This window comes from Danio rerio, chromosome 5 (assembly GCF_049306965.1).
Source record: "Danio rerio strain Tuebingen ecotype United States chromosome 5, GRCz12tu, whole genome shotgun sequence".
NCBI lineage: Eukaryota > Metazoa > Chordata > Actinopteri > Cypriniformes > Danionidae > Danio > Danio rerio.
In genome coordinates this window covers 20,203,050-20,221,274 of record NC_133180.1, presented here as the reverse complement: position 1 = coordinate 20,221,274, position 18,225 = coordinate 20,203,050, and the positions used below count along the sequence as shown (strand labels likewise).

Here is an 18,225-nt window from a genome sequence, read left to right as displayed (position 1 = left end):
GAGGAAGCTCTCATGGTCACCGACTCTGGAAACACCAATCGCGTTTCGAACCACCTCGCGTCATTTGGTTGCGTGATAGAACGCCCGTCTACGGGCAGCATAAGGAGTCAAATGTGTGAATCGTAAACACAGGAAGCGCGATTGAAAATGTTTTAGCGTGTTAAAATGTCATCTCTCGTTACCAGGTCCACAAGTCTTCACCGTGTCCTTCGCTTAGGGACATGTATGAACATAAAGCAGATGCGTGTGTGTGGGGATAGAGGAAGGTAAACCCGTTTTTAAAACTATCTGAAGACCACATACCATGTGTTTTAGCCCAATATAGCCAAAAACGACAGTGCATTGTTTTAAATAGTATGCATATTAAAGGCATTCTCTTACTTTCCCAAGATATGCCAGCAGTACATCAGAGGAAAACAGAAGAATTCCCAAGATATACACTAAAACTGGGGATAAAGGTTATTTACGTTCATATTATAAGCATATTTTGTCTTGACAGCTCATATTGTAGTTTAAACGATCAACATTATGTTTACTAAATATGTGATGCTGCTGCAGTTGCATGTCAAATTGAAAGTCCCATCCGGGTTTGTGTAAACATTGGCTTGCTTCCATTGTCTCGCCTCATTAGGTTTCTCCAGTACCTTCACAGGTGAGAGGAGACCCAAGGAGGATCATATATTTGATGCTTTGGGAACAACAGATGAATTATCATCAGCAATAGGGTAATAGATAGAGTTAATGAAGCGCAATGTGCTGGACAAATGACTTTTAGGTCTAAAATGATGAATGCAGTAGATTTCCACCAATAAAATGACTCTGTGTCTTTCAGGTTAGCACGAGAATTTTGCATTGACAGCGGCCATTCATTCACAGATCAGCTGGAGAAGGTTTGCCTCACAGTTACTTTTAAAGGGATAGTTCACCCCAACACAGTGTAAATTTGTTGTTAATTTACTCACTCATGTAAGGGTCTTTTTGGTCACACTACTACTCTCGCTATTAAAAAACATGAGCTATTACTTTTAGCTAAATAAACTTCCATTTTGGTGCTTATTAATAGTTATTAATGAAGTAGTTGGGATTAGGTAGTGGGTGGGATCAGGGATGTAGAATAGAATTGTGAAGAATATGTACTACTAATAATAAACAACCAGTATTGTAATAACAGGCAGGTAAATAAGCCACTAATAAATAGCAAGAACTGGTAATTAAACGAAAGTGTTACTGACTTCTTTCTTTAGATGAACATTAAAGAGTTTAAAGCTGAAACTGAGGTCTTTGGTGATTCAGTAAATGCAAATCAATTGTTACTGGCACAACACCTACAGGAAAAACTAAATGAATACCTCTCTAGCAATCCAAATACCACATTGAGGAATATAAAGCAAAATTGTCAGCCTGTATTAGAAGCTGAGTATAAGTTACAATATTATTACCTTAGTTTTATATACAAAATGCCATCTAAAAATATTTTAGGCCTTCCGCCCAGAATTAATTTACATTTTCAAGCCCATTCTACGATTAAGATTTTACGAAGGTGGAAGATGGCTCAAATGTCCATATGCTTCTCTCTTTTATACAGGTCCAGTGTGTACTTCAGGATGTAGGATCCAATATCGCCACTCCTCGCTCATCAGCAAGAGAGAGTCACATAAGTAAGCAGAACTGCAGGATGGTTTTCTATGTAACGGCAAATATTTCAATCGCAAAGATAAGCCTTATTCTGATGTTCCTGCTTCAAACAGCGAAAACAAAGTTCAGCTCTCAGTCTGTGTCTGAACTGGAGAAGTGGATTGATTCCTTCACAGAGGAGCTTCCGCCGCTCACCAGCTTCATACTCCCTGTATGTATTGTCCCGAATATTTCATTTTTGCAAAAATATTGCAATGTGTGTATCTGCAATAGTCTTATTGCAGGATTAGATTATTTATTAAAGATGTATTATACTATTATACTATCATATAGTATTTTGATTATTATTTATGCAATGTTGACCATGTTATTTTACATTTGATTATTAAATTTCTGTACTTGAATACTGTTAGACACCCCAGAAAATCATAAAGCACTGTTTATTTATTACATTTTGCTTGTGAATTTATTAGGATTTCTGCACTCCATGGAAAAAGACTAGATCATCTCAGATGATCTAAATTAATGAAATATTTCCAAATAGAGCTATTCAAATCGTTTGGTGAGACTATATTCAAATCGCAATAAATATCGCAGCACAACACAATTTGGCAATGTCAGATTTTTCCAATATTGTGCAGCCCTAGTACATTGTATAAATGAGCAATATCACACTGCCTTAGTGCCCCCACCAGTGCCGATATACAGCCATATCGCACTGCTACGAGTGTGATATTGCGTTTATACAACGGTTTGACGGCATACTTGTGTATATAAAAACAAAACCAAACATGGAGAGTCTCAAAAACCCTTTTGTTTGAGGAACTACTTTCTTCCGCGTTGGATTCAAGTCAAAAGCTGACAGTTAAAAAGCTGAGCAAGCATAAACTTTAGGGGCTCTATTTTGACGGTCCATGCGCAAAGTGCAAAACGCAGGGCGCAAATGCTTTCAGGGCGTGTCAGGATGCGTTTTTGCTATATTAAGGATGGGAAATCTGCCTTGCGCTTCGGCGCATGGTCTAAAAGGGTTGAGTTTATTTTCTTAATGAGTTATATGTGTGTTTTGAGAATAAACCAATTAGAGTCTCATCTCCCATTCCCTTTAAGAGTCAGCTGCGTCGCGCCAAGAGCGCATTCGCTATTTACAGGACGCAAAGTAAGTCTAAGTGGAAAAAATGAGCATTTCACAAGCAAACAGTTAACAGTTGACAGTTTTTTAACAGAAAACTGTTAAACAGAGCATCTACTGCGTGAGAATGAGAGATAATAAATCACTTTCGCTCTTGGATAGGGAAACCTTTACGCACAGACATCAATTAGTCTATAAATAAATACTTTTGTTTGTTAAGCGCAAATATTCGTTTCAAAACTATTTCTAAATTCAGTTCTAATTTCCAGCAAACGAATAAATGAATAATAATAGCAAAATGTGCTCTAAAACCTGAGTTATATCCTAAAACACATGCTGTGCCCCATATTGTCTAAAACCTGACAGGTGGGCAAATCTAAGCTTGTTTTTAATAAAACAAATATAAATATGGATATAATAAATAATACTGCTAATAATAATAACATTATACAAAAGCCAATTGTTATGAATGAACTGAAAAAGCCTCCCGAGATGAAGACGACATAAAAGCAGTGGTTTTTCATATTTATGTAGGCTAGAAAATAATATGTTTTGTAATATTTTAATCCTTTATATTTATATCCTATATCTATTCTTATTATATCCTATATATATGCTTAATATTTACATTTTTTCATATGTAAAGATATTTGCCTATTGCTCTCTTGTGTGTATTAAGCAGTGCGTAAGCGAGGCGCAACTCTGCGCCAGAGTTTAGACCCGGTTAGTTCTGGTCTAATGAAAAATCTATTATAGTTTCTCAAAATAGCAACGCGCCAGCGGTCCGCCTCAGAACGCCTTCCTTTTTAGACCAGAACGCCTATGGGCGCAAAAATGAGCGCTAATGCATTTGCTATTTAAACAGCGCAACGCCTCAATATGACTCTTGCACCAAGCTTAAACTACCAAAAGACTACTGCGTCACGCCTTGCGCCACACTGCGCCGGGTTTATGATAGGGCCCTAGATCTGTAGTGTCTGCTTTTTGCTGGCTGTATGTGAGCGGAGTAATACACAAAGGGTAAAGAGGCTTTACGGGTGCTGATATTACTTAAATATATCACTGCTATCAGCCAATCAGATTCGAGAACCAGACAGAACTGTTGTATAAATATGGTTATATAATCTCCACGATGGTCCTCACAATCAATCACTGAGAGAAAGCCATTTCATCTCTTGTTCATTTTGCAGTCTGGCGGTAAAAGCAGTGCAGCTCTACATGTGGCCAGAGCAGTGTGCCGAAGAGCTGAACGCTGGTCAGTTGAATATATATATATATATATATATACACATACACATATACATACATACAGGCATACAGAATATTCATATATACAATTAATTTATTAGACTTGCATTACTTTATAGCTGTGTTCATATTAAATATATCTATTGCAGTGTCGCTCCTGTTGTCCGTTCAGGTGAGACAGATCCTGAAGTTGCCAAATATCTGAACAGGTATGATGAGCATATTTTAACCATATGTTTGTATAAGGATACATAAAAGTCATGTCAGTAAAAAAAGATTGCTTCTTTCTGCAGATTGAGTGACTACTTGTTCACAGTGGCTAGATATGCTGCAATGAAAGACGGTAATGCAGAAACCATTTACAAAAGGCAGGAATAAAGGACGAAGACAGCAAACTTGAATTTGAACAATTTGTTTATGTTTATTTATATGTGCGCATTTGTGTACGTGTATTCAAACACTTTAGGGATCAATAATCATTAAGGCAATGTCTGTTCTAGATACTTTACTGATAATAGTCCTGTGGAATTATTAAAATATCAATTACATTTTGATGGAGTGGCTGAAAATATCTGATTTAAACTTTATGCTAACTACATTCATGTTCACAACTACTAACTAAGTTAAGAAAGGTACATTTTATATGGAGGAAATACTGTGGCAAAATAGTCTCTATCCTGAAAACTATGATTCTTTTATCAGATCAATATATTAATACAAGGGTTCCCACTTCAAGCCAAATGTCAAATTCACTGACCTTTCTGTGATTTTACTGACTAAAAAGCTGAATTTCCATGACCTATCCACCTTATGTCTGACGTATGAGTGGCACAGCCATTGTAACTTAAATGTTTCAGGACTTCTATCCCTTCTATTTATTTTTAGCAAAAAAAAAAAACAACTTGTGCTGCTTGATGTTGTAAACTGTCATTGTTTTAATATAGTTGATTGTCGTTTGACAAGTGGGAAAGGAATAAAAGGCAGAGACAAAAATAGATTAGACATCTCAATAGACAAACAACAACAAAAGCACTACATAAAACACATTTTGATGTAAAATAAAATATAAGTAAAGTAAAAAAATTAATGATATTGCAGAAATTACATGACCCATGAGAATTCTGTAATACGTTGTGGTCTAAATAATTCAGATCTGCTTTTAAATGGACTATATTTTACAACAGTTATAACAAACATTTATAAATACTTTTTTAATCTGCCTAGTCCCCTATTCACTCCATTTATTTATTCATTAAAATAGGGGGAAATGTAATGTATTTTCAAACAAATGTATTTATTCTTGTGAATACAAATTTTCAGCATCATAACATATCACACGATTCTTCAGAAATCATTCTAATATATGTTGATTTGGGGCTCAAGAACCATTTTTTATTGCCAATGTTGAAAACACCCATATTAAGAACTTTTTATATTGAACTTTATAACACTGTAAAATGTATTTAGTTCTGGTCAATTTAAAGAGATAATTCACCCAAAACTGAAAAGTTAAAAAAACAGGTGCCATCAACAAGCATTTTTCAAAATATCTTCTGATGTGTCCAAAAGAAGAAAAAAAAAATTATAAAAGGTTTTGAAAAAGGAAGGGAGAGTCATTTTTAAGTGAACAGTCCCTTAATTTAACCTCAATTAATAAATATATAATTTGATTTAAAAAAAAATGATGCTGGTGTATGTTTGCAATTTTACATGATTTTTTATAACCAGCAGCACCCATTAAGTTTTCTCCTCGGAAGGAATAACTCATGCTAAATGAATAAATGGATGTGCATGTCACTGTTAAAAGGACTGTCCCTGAAGATACAGTACAATCTCTATGGATGTACCGAAGCTTACAGAAAGCTGAATACAACATCACAGCACAGAATCAGTAAACATCCCCCATCTTTTAAAACAAACTTGTACAAATGTTTACAACTTGTTTTTAGAGATAGGAGATGTTTTCAGATTAATATTTAGTCCATTAATTGCTCTCAACCACTTTTACAAGATAGTGCACCAACCTTGACCCTTCAGATTTAGAAAGCTGGCCAGACTGACCAGAGACAGGTTACGGTCCTCATAAGGTGGATAACGCAAGACTGTCATGCACTCAATCCGAGTGCTGCGCAGAAGACACGACTTCTTATGGGAGAATGCATCAAAACTGTAGCGACCATGATATGAGCCCATCCCACTGGCACCTGTCAATCAAAATCGGAATGTTTACCAAAGCCTACTTCTATGACAGTTAGACTCAATAGCCAAAAGTGTTTGTCTGTGTTATAATCAGATGTCAAAGAGTGGCTCACCAACTCCTCCGAATGGCAGACCCACCATCACACTCTGTAAGACGCTGTCATTTGAACAAAAACTTCCGCTGGATGTCTCATTCATTATCTTGGAGATCACCTTAGTTGCACAGGATATGAATGAGATGGTGACATTGCACTACATATTGTGAACTAAAAGGGACAGTTCACCCAAAAATCATTTACTCGCCTTGTTTAAGTGTCTTCTGCTGATTACAAAAGAAAATATTTTGAAGAAAGCTGGAAACCTGTAACCATTGACTTCCATAGTGTTTGTTTTTCTACAATGGAAGTCAATGGTTACAGGTTTTCAACTTATCTTTTTTGCGATCAACAGAATACAGGATCTCATTTTATTCATTCATTCATTTATTTATTTACTTTTCGGCTTAATCCCTTTATTAATCTGGGGTCACACATCCACTACGGTTAATTTAGCTTACTTAATTCACTTTTATCACATAAAAGTGAAACCCACGCGAACACGGAAAGAACATGCAAAATCCACACAGAAATGCCAACTGACCCAGCCGAGGCTCGAACCAGTGACCTTCTTGCTGTGAGGCGATCATGCTGACCACTGCGCCACCGTGCAGCCCCAGATATCATTTTATAAACATTTCTAGTGAGTAAACAGTAAATAGCTATAGGGGAGGTTGTTTACCTTGTTGTTGCTAGAGTAAGCATAAACACATAGTGGTTTCTCTCTGGAGTTGATGAAAGCTACAGCCTCGTCTGCATCCTGGACTGTCAGTATGGGAAGGATGGGACCAAAAACGTCCTGGTGCATGATCGGATCGGACTCCATGACATCCATCAGGACAGTTGGTGCTTCATTTTAGGGAAAAGAAAAAATACCTGTAATATTATGTTTTTTTCTTAATAATTTTAAGCATTTGTGAAGTTTAATTGGAAATGGAAAAAATCCTTATTACATTTTGTTTCCCCACCAATTTTAAGTTCTGTTTCATCTTATTATTCTTTTTACTTACAATTTTAAGGGTCAAAACATTTTGTTGTGGTGAAAATGGCACTAAAAATTAATAAATCAATGGATATTAAAAATGGTTGGATTATTTTCATATATATTACGATTATAATATTTAAGGGGAAAATAAATTCTATACTTAAAGGTATTTAAAGAACTTACCTATTGTAAATAAAAATAATTACAGTTTATTTAGCGTAAAATAAATAGTTCATAGTTTAATAAAAATCTATAACAATTTTAATCTGAGAATTACAAGTACTGGAAAGGTTTATTTTCAAATATTTTTTTAATATAATAATTTTTTAATCTTTTAGATTAAATTGGGTTTGAAAAGTTTAAATGAGTTTTGTTCATTCATTTTTTGTTTTTTTTAGCTTTGTCCCTTATTAACCTGGGGTCGCCACAGTAGAATGAACCGTCAAATTTTCCAGCATATGTTTTACACAGCGGATGCCCCTCCAGCTGCAACCCATCACTTGGAGACATCCATACACACTCATTCACACACATACACTATGGACAATTTTAGCTTACCCAATTCACCTATAGCGCATGTCTTTGGACTGTGGGGGAAACCAGAGCACAAGAAGAAAACCCATTCGAACAAGGACAGAACATGCAAACTCTCCACAGAAATGGCAACTGTCCAAGCCAAGGCTAAAACCAGTAACCTTCTTGCCCAAGCGACACCGATACCCACAGCGCCACCTTGTCACAACAAAAGTTTTGTTTAAATAATTATAATATTATCATAATATTCATAGCATATATATTTGTATTCACTTAACTATTCACTTTTACATTTTATTTATTTATTTATTTATCTATTTATCTATCTATCTATCTATCTTTCTTACAGGTCCAAGTGGGCCTGACTGTGTTATGAAGTTGATAGTCAGAATAATGTATGCTGAATAAAGTGTTAGCGGATATTATTCAGTAATCAAAAGTTTAACTAATACTACTCTAGCTGTAATCAAATTTCAAAGTTAGACTCATAGTTAACAAAATGTTTAAAGCGGATCATCAAAATAATGTTGCCACAGTTATCGTCTGCCTCCACTCACCAATGTATCTCTCTATCTCATTGACCTGACCCCCTATGATGACCTTTCCAGATCCCCAGAGCTGCTCTTTGGCCTTGCTGAAGTTCTCCTCATTCACTATCCTGCCAAAGCTCCGGGACTCCCGGGGATCAGTGCCGTAAAACTGCTGGAGTGAGCAGCGCAGAGCCTGCAGGAGGTTTTCTTTGACCTCTGCATGGCACAGGATGTAGTCAGGAGCCACAGCACTTTGGCCAGCATTGTGGAATCGCGCCCAGGTAATGCGCCGAGCTGTGGTGTTGATGTCACACTGACTGTCAACGTAGCAAGGATTTTTAACGCGCAGCACCAACGTAACCCGAGCCAGGGTGCGAGCAGCAGCTTGAGCCACTTTAATCCCGTCCTCTTTATCGCCTGAAAGCAAACAGTTGTTAGTACAATTGACTTTTAACACAAAAACCTTACAAATACATAAATCCATAAAGCTGCAGCACTTAGTTTGAGCCCTGTGAAGTGTGAGAATTTTATTCTTTTTTTTCTATTTTTTTAAGTGCCCAGCACAATTTTTTTTTCTTAGCCACATGCTTTAAATAACGTGTCAAAACAAGCAGACCCTAGTTGAATACATACACATTATTTTCAACATAACTTAAACTTAGTCCCTTTATTAATCTGGAGTGGCCATAGCGGAGTGAACCGCCAACTTATCCAGCATAAGGTTCACGCAATGGATGCCCTTCCAGCTGCAATCCATCACTGGGAAACATCCATACACTCTCATTCACACTCATACACTACGGCCAATTTTAGCTTACCCAATTCACCTATAGCGCATGTCTTTGGGCTCTGGGGGAAACCGGAGCACCCAGAGGAAACCCACATCAACACGGGGGGAGCATGCAAACTTCATACAGAAACGCTAACTGACCCAGCCAAGGCTCGTACCAGTGACCTTCTTGTTGTGAGGCGATCATGCTACCCACTGAGCCACCAGTCACCAATATTATATATTTATATAATATTATTATTATTATTATTATTATGAAATTATATCAGATTATCATTTTATCCGTTTTTTTAGAAATATATATTTTTGTTCAAGGCTACATGTCACCAAAGTGACAGTAAAGAGCCTTTTAAAACTTTAGATATTAAAAGAGAGATTATTCAATATATATCTACATTTAACTGTTCAAATGTTTTCATTTTTTTCATGCATTCTTTATTTAAAGAAATACACATTTTAATTTAAGGATGTGCTCAAAAGTAATTGTACATTTAGTTTAGTTTTAAATAAAAGTTTTGTACTTTACAACAATTTTAATTCCTTAGATAAGAGCACCGTCAAATTTTTCAATAAGAAAATCTTCAACAAAATTGCAATATGAAAATACTTAATAAATCAGCTGGTACTTACCAGAGAAGAACACATAATCAAATGTAAGATCCACTATTTCTGGAATTTCATGTGCTGCTGCTATAACAGAGTGGAAGCACTCCTAAAAGATGAAGAACATGTAAAACGAATGTACAAAACTACTATATATATATATATATATACTACCTGACAAAATTCAGGTAAATCCCACTTGTAGGAGGAACAAATACCAACTTGACTTCTAGTTGATCATTTGGAAAAGTGGCAGGGGGTAGATTCTTCCAAGGAATCATCTGTTGAACTGCATCTCAATCATTACCAATACTGCAGAAGATCTATTGGAACCTAAAGTATATGGACCCAAGATTCTCACAGAAATCAGTCAAGTTTGCTGAAGGAAAAATCCTGATTTAGGGTCACATTCAGTATGTGGCATGCAAGAGATCTGCAGACTGGATGGGAACATCAACAGCTTGAGGTAACAAAACATCACTTCTCATACTTCAGCCTCCACATCAAAGATCCTGGAAGCAAAAAAGGTCAAGGTGCTCCAGGATTGGCTAGCCCAGTCTCCAGAAATGAACATTATTGAGGATGTCTAAGGTAAGATGGAGGAGGAGGCATAAAAGATGAATTCAAAGAATCTTGATGAGCTCTGGGAGTCCTGCATGAACGCTTTCTTTGCCGTTCCAGATGACTTTATTAATAAGTTATTTGAGTCATTGCGGAGATGTATGGATGCAGTCCTCCAAGCTTATAGGAGTTATAGACAATATTAATTATTTTTCCACTGCACTATGACTTTTTATTCTATACAGTATTTGTGTTAAATGACAAAGACTTTTGTCTAAGCAAAGTCAGACCTTATTGTCCTAACTAAATAATTAAAAATCAAGGCATGATCATATTTTATTTTGGTGAAATAAGTGTAATGTAGAGGCTATGCCTTTCATATAAGACACTTGATACCAAATGATCAACTAGAAGTCAAGTTATTATTTGTTGTTCCCAAAACTTTGATAGGCGACAAGACTTAAGTCAGGTGGTGTAGTACACACACAATCCAACATCACTCAATGTAGTCATTTTCTCACATTGTCCAGATACGCAGGTATGAGTCTGTGCAGGAGCCCAGCTGTATGTGTGCAGGTTTCAGATGGGCTGATAATTGCACAGTTACCTAAAAAAAAAACAAGAAATATACAAATGCAGCCCATGTAAACTGATTTCTCATCATCTGTAAGAACACAAACTTACCAGCTGCAATGGCACCTACTAAAGGCACGAGACAGAGCTGGAGAGGACTGGTCCAGTTCCCAATGATCAATACTAAACCCAGGGGCTCATTTACCAAGACACATTCATCAAATGCTGTAGCCTGGGGAAAAAGCACACAGAATTCACCTCCCAGAAGGAAAACAGAGAAAATAACATCTTTAAGAAAACACTCTAAAAATGCTAACAAAATGCTTCGTTACATTTGTGTCTTTGGCCATTATTGTCTGACATAATTGGCTAGTAATGTCTGATTGTGTAGTACTGAAGTGTCCAATCTTCCTCCTCGAAAGCAGGCTTCTGCTGGTATCGAATTTACTTGTGATTAATTGCTGAAGCTTTTATCATGATATTGACCTAAGCTGTGGCGACACGGTGGCTTATTATAGTTATATGTTACGGTTAATTTATAAAATACAAGTTCATTCATTCATTCATTCATTCATTCATTCATTTATTCATTCATTGTCCTTCATCTTAGTCTCTGATTTATTCATAGTGGAATGAACCGCCAACTATTCCAGCATATGTTTTACACAGCGGATGCCTTTCCTGCCACAACCCAGTACTGGGAAACACCAATACATACTTTCTCATTCACACACACTCATACACTATTGTCAATTTAGCTTATTCAGTTCACCTATAGTGCATGTCTTTGGATTGTGGGGGAAACTGGAGCTCCTAAATAAAAACCCACAAGAACATGAGGAGACCATGCAAACTCCATGCAGAAACTGACACAGCCGGGATTTGAACCAGCGACCATGCAGGCAACCATGCAGGCGTAGCCCTAATTACGACTTTTGTGTTTAATGAGTTATTAGGCATCAACTGCAAAATTTACATCACAAAAATTAACAAATGATTTTGTAGTCGCCATTGCACCAGTGTTTCTTAAGTCCGGTCCTTGGGCATCCCCGCCATGCACATTTTATAAATATTTTGTACGTCTTTCCTAATTAACACTCCTGATTCAGATCCGCTCGTTATTGAGATCCTTGTGAGTCATAATAGAGACAGCTGCATCCCAAATGGCACACTATACACTATGAACTTATGCACTTATATGAATAGTATTTATGTATTGTCATCCCAAATGGTACACTAATTTTATTTTACTAATTGGAATTTCAAACCGTTTCCCTGGTGACGTCAGATGGTTGCCAAACTAACGTTGGTTAAATAAATGACCGAACTTCCAAATAATACCCGCCATTAGTATAAACGTAATCACCATTGAGAGGCAGAATTATCACTCTCGTAAGAGAATTTTGCTTTCACAATCCAAAATAAAACTATTCCAACATCCGTGCCCGAAAGCTCGAGTTAGGGGTAGCTGCAGTCTGGAGAAATGGGTGTGGTAAAAGGTAGGAGAGGCCAAAATATAAAGTGCATGGCAAAAGGTTTTTTATTGGTTGAAGGTACCTTTTCTGGTAAATGCGCTGGCCAATCAGCGTTGGGGGAGCCAGAAAGTAAGGGGCGTGACAAAAGGTTTTTAATTGGTTAAAGGTACTCTTTCCGGTTAAATGTGGCCAATTAGCATTAATAAATATAAACCTTTTGACCAATGAAAAACCTTTAGCCACGCGGCCCACACCCCTACCTTTCACCACGCCTATTGCTCCAGACTGCAGTTACCCATACTAGGAAAGCTCTGCCCTTAAATTGTGTGAGCAAAGCAGTAGCTGTAGTAGTAGTGAAGTGTTCAACAATCCACACTTTTTAACAGTTGAATAGGTGCATCATCCAGGTATTTGAAGTGCACTTATTCTTTTTAGTGTTTTGAGTGTAAATGCACTACTTACACTATTTATACTACAAAATGGCATAGAATAGTGCATACGTATGTGATTTGGGCTGCACTGATATAAAATGTGCAGAGCAAGGGAGGCCTGAGGACTGGAATTGAGAACCACTACATTACACTAACTTTAGTTAAATCAACTGATGTTAACAAATGGAACATTACTGTATTGAGATCATGAAAAAAGGCCTTTAAATAGGGTTTTCAAGAGTGGCACAGCGGGTAGCACAATCGAGCGCCAACCGAGTCAGTTGGCTTTTCTGTATGGAGTTTGAATGTTCTTACCATGTTCGCGTTTCCTCCGGGTGCTCCGGTTTCCTCCATAGTCCAAATATAGGTGAATTGAATAAGCTAAAATGGCCATAGTGTATGTGTGTGAATGCAAGAGTGTATGGGTGTTTCCCAGTGCTGGGTTCAGCTGGAAGGGCATCCGCTACGTAAAACATATAGTGGATAAGTTGGCAGTTCATTCCGCTGTGTTGACCCCTGAATAATAAAGGGACAAAGCCGAAAAGAAAATGAATGAATGAACGAATAACTAGAGTTTTCAATGTGATAGGTCAGATAAACGTGAATACATCAGTCTTCGTACACTACAGAAGTGTCAAATTTTAAATAGGAAGATAATTGAAACTAATTTTTTTGTCTAACAATCCGATTCAATGATACTATGCTAAGCTAATCAAAGCTAAGTGCTCTCGAATGAATGGATGGATTAAAAAAGGCAAGTGAAAGATGAGTAAATAGTGAGTATATTTTCATTATTAGTGAACTGTCCCTTTAAGAACAGTGAAAGGGATGACAAGATAAGATGTACAACATAAAAAAGGGCATCAGAAGGTTTAATAGTCATCATTATTGGACTGTTTGGCGTATGTTTGTCAGGGCAAAAACAAATAGCTTGCTAATGCTGGGACAGGAATGCTGGTTGTGGTCTTCGTCATAAGCTTCTTTGGTTAGCTTAAAAACACAATGTGCAGCTTTGTGTCTCAGGGAATGAACATATTTCTGGCACCTGGTAATCCATGCACAAAACATAAGATTCCAAATAACAAATCTAGGTTTACTTATATGTTGCTATTTCAGTCTCTCAGTTCATACCCAGTCACGTTCAATGCGTTGAGGCTCCATCCATTTCTTCAAGTTGCTAATGGCATGCAGAGCCTCGTTTTTGACTACCAGCAGCTCTGACATCACAGTTTCAAAGCGAGGCTGTGAGAAACATCCCAAAAAATCATTTAATTTCAATAAAAGAATTCAAAAAAATTAATATTAGCTGAATCTATGAATCAATGCATATGTAAAGACTGTTTAATGAAGTTCAGATTTTATGGAATGCATTTCCATACCAAAATGATTGAATAAGTGAAGTTTCATGTACTAATTTCGAAAGGAGCACGTGATATGATTGAGCATGGCTGGATTCTTATCCATAATCAGCAATAATCCAATCAGATTGATCCAAGCTTACAATAAATTTTCATTTTGGAAGAACCCCCCCTTCTACCCCATCTCCTCCTTTTCCTCCCTTTTCTAAGGGGAGCTCTCAAGACCAACATGATCTTCATATGCTTACTGACCAGGCAGGAGCCTTGCGCTCAATTATCTCCGAGCTCAGGGTTACACCATGCCAAACCTGCTATTAACGTCAAGCGTATCTAAGTGTTAACTCTTGAAATAATATTATGCGAAAAAAATTTTTTGCACACAAATATAAAAGGCTGCAAAAAATATGAAGTAATATTTCCACACATGAAACTACACTTAATGAACCACTGAATCATGCATTCATTCATTCAAGAATAGCAAGTCTCCATATTATTATTATTCTTGAATGAATCAGATATTTAAAGGTGATGACTCCTCTGCTGTGATCTTTGTCTCAACTATTTTTATCACTCAATATTGGGTGTAAAATGCAAGCAATACTGTCTTTAGCACACTACTTAAAGTAGGCTGCATTGGGAAAAAATACCAACCTTGTGCACATCCCTTCCAAGAGCATCCACAAAGTCACACTCGTGGTCCATCAGCATGCGCAGCAAAGCCTCGAGCTGAGCCAGTCTGAAAGTATCCTGGGCTGTTCGGCCCGCGCTGAAAGCTGCTCTGGCTCTCCTCAAGACCTCTGAACATACAGATACTCCAGTCTTCACACACACATCCTCCACCCTCGACCTGCAATACAACCCAACCTGTTATGTCTGAGGTCATTAAGACGGTTTAGCAAATGAAAACCTTTATTCAGCTAGGATGCATTAAATTGACCGAAATCAACTAAAGACATTTAAAGTGTTACAAAAGATTTCAGCTCTTTTAAATAATCTACGGTTGCAATCAGAATTATTAGCCCCTCTTTGAATTTTTTTTCTTTTTTTAATATTTCCCAAATGATGTTTAACAGAGCAAGGACATTTTCACAGCATGTCTGATAATATTTTTTTCTTCTGGAGAAAGTCTTATTTGTTTTATTTTGGCTGGAATAAAAGCAGTTTAATTTTTTTTAACAGTTTTAAGGTAAAAATGATTAGCCCCTTTAAGCTATATATTTTTTGATTGTCTAAAGAACAAACAATCTTTATACAATAACTTGCCTAATTACCATATTCTGCCTACCCTAATTAACCTAGTTAAGCCTTTAAATGTCCTATTAAGCTGTATAGAAGTGTCTTGAAAAATATTTTGTAAAATATTATGTACTGTCATCATGGCAAAGATAAAAAAAAAATCAGTTATTAAAAAATGAGTTATTAAAACTATTATGTTCAGAAATGTGTTTAAAAAAATCTGTTAAACAAAAATTGGGGAAAAAATAAACAGGGGAGCTAATAATTCAGGGGGGTTAATAATTCTGATTGCAACTGTATTTCTTTCCTTCATTCATTCATTTTTTCAGATCAAGAATCAAATAATGTAAAAATAATTCTACAAAAATATTAAAACATATTTAAAATGAGTAAAACAAATGTTTTAAGTAAAAAAAAAGCAAATTAGAGGAGGCTATTATAGCCGAGTTACCATGTCAATAATACTAAACTAAAAAAAAAAAAAAAGAACAGCTAATAATATATATATATATATATATATATATATATATATATATATATATATATATATATATATATATATATATATATATATATATATATATATATATTTACTAATATTTACATTTTCTAAATATGACCTTTCTTAATATTTGTATTTTATCTGTAAATTTTTACATAGAAAAAATATATATTTATTTATTTATGTAAAACAAACATATAAAAATCCCAAACTTGCAAGTTTTCTTTAGCACATTTTAGCAATCTAATTAAAATAAATTTCTTTGTCTCCAGCTTTAGTTTTTCAACAAAATATATAAATTAAAAAATACTATTCAAAACTTAGTACAACCTATTATTATGTTATAGATAATAAGCAACACAGGTCAGAATATTTGTTTTATTTATTTTTACAAAAACAGATGGTTTTGACAATGACAATTGAAAATTTATTAACCTTTTTTTACCTGAAATTTTATTTTCACTGAACAAGTTGAAAATGTACTAATTATTTGCATTATGCTTGCTTTGTACATAATTTTTTTTTTGCTAATTTACTTAAATATTTTGTTTTGTCCTATGTAATAAATTAGGTGGGTGCATAAATAAAATAAATTAATAAATAAACAAATAAACAAACAATAAAAAAATAAAACACACTAACCTCCGCAGGGCTTTGAACCACCTGGTTGGAGAAGGGCTTGGCGGGGAGCTCATGGTTCTTCGGTTTTAAAAACACCCCAAATACCAGCACAGCGCATCCAGCAGTGCACCACGGGAGAGTGTAACTTCAGCCTCTGGGACTGATCGACACACAGACTGGGAGGAAAACTCAATGAAAGGCACCATAGGTTACAAAAGAGCTTAAGAGAACTGTGAGAGTTATATAAACAGATTTACCTGGAGCAGACACTGTGAACATGTGATTGTCACATTTGCTTTGAGTTATACAGCTTCATAGCATGTTGTCCTTACAACACACATCACATATCCTATAAATAAATAAAATCACCATCATGAAATATAAATGCACTTTAGTTGCTGGTCCACATTAACTTCCATAGTATGAGAAAAAATACATATATAAATTAAAGGGGACCAAAACATTTAAATTATCTACATTACATAGCAAGAATTTTCATTTTTGGGTTAAGTCTCTTTTAATAAACACCAGAAATCAAATAATATCTAAAAATAAATGACAGTAAACATTCTGTTGTTTAGTAATGTTTTAAGATTTGGATATTCAAATGTTTAACATGATTGACCGACAATTAAGTTGACATTTTACAGAGGAAATATTACTGTACACTTGGATAACTTTACAATGCCATTGCTTTTGTAACATACTGTGTATAGAACAACCTGCAGTTCATGTAGTGCAACCAAATTCAAGACACTTCTTTATCAGGCAAAATGAATAGAGACCAGACAGTTTTAAAGGTTGCTGCATCCCTATCGGAGAGAAAGAGAGCAAGATTCTGTGACATCAAGAAATCCCGGTGAGTCGCTTCACCGTACGGTTCATAAAGTCTCTTTTCGTTAATATTTTTGCATTTACATCATCATGTCAAACACGTTTCTCATCCACGAGCACTTGAACATCTTTCAAAGGGAACATCATGTTAATGTCAGTTCATTTAAATACCAAACTCTGCTATGGGACAGAGCCTAAGCCCTTGTGCATTAGGACATTACGTTTATAACTTAACATTAACAGCAATGCATACAGGAAAAAAAAAGCCATTTCTCTACAAAGGTTTCTAAGCATCTTAAAATACTTTCATGCCTTGAGAACGTAGAGCGAGAGAGGGGCAGACGGATAATGTTCAACTATAAGTTTGCATATACTGCATACGATGGGATAAATGTTTGCATACAATAAATATTATGAAATAACTACAGCCATTTACAGCCTTTTAGAGACCCGAAACTGAAGCAGAAGAAATGAGCACGTCATAATTCACTCAAAAAAAAAAAAATTAATTCAATGACACGAAATTATGTTTTGAAATAGAAAAACAAAGTCTGGTTTAAGATTAACATGCAAAAACGAATACAAGATGTGTTTGATATGCCAAGATAACCTTACAACTAAATAAATTAATTATTTAAAAAGTAAGTTCTGTCATAGTTTACTGACTTGTTTTAAACCTTTATTGGTTTCTATTTTTTCTGTTAGAAGATATTATGATGAAAGCTGAAAATCTGTAACCATTGACTTCCATAGTATTTGCTTTTTCAACTATGGATGTTAATGGTTACCAGTTTTCAGCTTTCTTCAAAGCATCTTCTTTTGTCTTGCAAAGAAAAAAGGAAACACATAAAGGGTTGGAAACACCTGAAGATGAGTAAATAGTGAG

General features: G+C 35.6%; 2 protein-coding genes across 2 annotated transcripts; one reads left to right on the top strand and one right to left on the bottom strand.

Annotated features, from left to right (window-relative positions):
* The first annotated feature begins 102 nt into the window (after window positions 1-102).
* mmab (metabolism of cobalamin associated B) lies at window positions 103-4,570 on the top strand. Its single transcript, NM_001082809.1, has 9 exons — window positions 103-266; window positions 391-458; window positions 632-725; window positions 833-890; window positions 1,586-1,658; window positions 1,749-1,846; window positions 3,955-4,019; window positions 4,162-4,221; window positions 4,306-4,570. The coding sequence occupies exons 1-9, from the start codon at window positions 166-168 to the stop codon at window positions 4,388-4,390; spliced, it is 702 nt and encodes a 233-aa protein (NP_001076278.1). The 5' UTR covers window positions 103-165; the 3' UTR covers window positions 4,391-4,570.
* A 357-nt stretch (window positions 4,571-4,927) lies between these two features.
* aldh3b4 (aldehyde dehydrogenase 3 family, member B4) lies at window positions 4,928-17,451 on the bottom strand. The gene is made up of 10 exons (XM_009301380.5): window positions 16,527-17,451; window positions 14,798-14,993; window positions 13,920-14,030; window positions 10,994-11,114; window positions 10,831-10,916; window positions 9,776-9,857; window positions 8,383-8,772; window positions 6,989-7,155; window positions 6,325-6,424; window positions 4,928-6,216 (listed from the first exon to the last, which is right to left on the bottom strand). Exons 1-10 carry the CDS (start codon window positions 16,577-16,579, stop codon window positions 6,017-6,019), a joined length of 1,506 nt encoding a protein of 501 aa, XP_009299655.1. The 5' UTR covers window positions 16,580-17,451; the 3' UTR covers window positions 4,928-6,016.
* Window positions 17,452-18,225: the final 774 nt, after the last annotated feature.

Bases quoted from the DNA above. Each gene is read 5' to 3' on its own strand.
- mmab (NM_001082809.1), top strand. From the start codon at position 166: ATGTCATCTCTCGTTACCAGGTCCACAAGTCTTCACCGTGTCCTTCGC. The intron at 1,847-3,954 runs GTATGTATTGTC...TTCATTTTGCAG, and splicing joins TCACCAGCTTCATACTCCCT to TCTGGCGGTAAAAGCAGTGC. The intron at 4,222-4,305 runs GTATGATGAGCA...TTCTTTCTGCAG, and splicing joins GTTGCCAAATATCTGAACAG to ATTGAGTGACTACTTGTTCA.
- aldh3b4 (XM_009301380.5), bottom strand. From the start codon at position 16,579: ATGAGCTCCCCGCCAAGCCCTTCTCCAACCAGGTGGTTCAAAGCCCTG. The intron at 9,858-10,830 runs GTGAGAAAATGA...TTCATCTTTTAG, and splicing joins TACCTGCGTATCTGGACAAT to GAGTGCTTCCACTCTGTTAT. The intron at 8,773-9,775 runs GTAAGTACCAGC...GTTTGCTTTCAG, and splicing joins TGATTATGTGTTCTTCTCTG to GCGATAAAGAGGACGGGATT.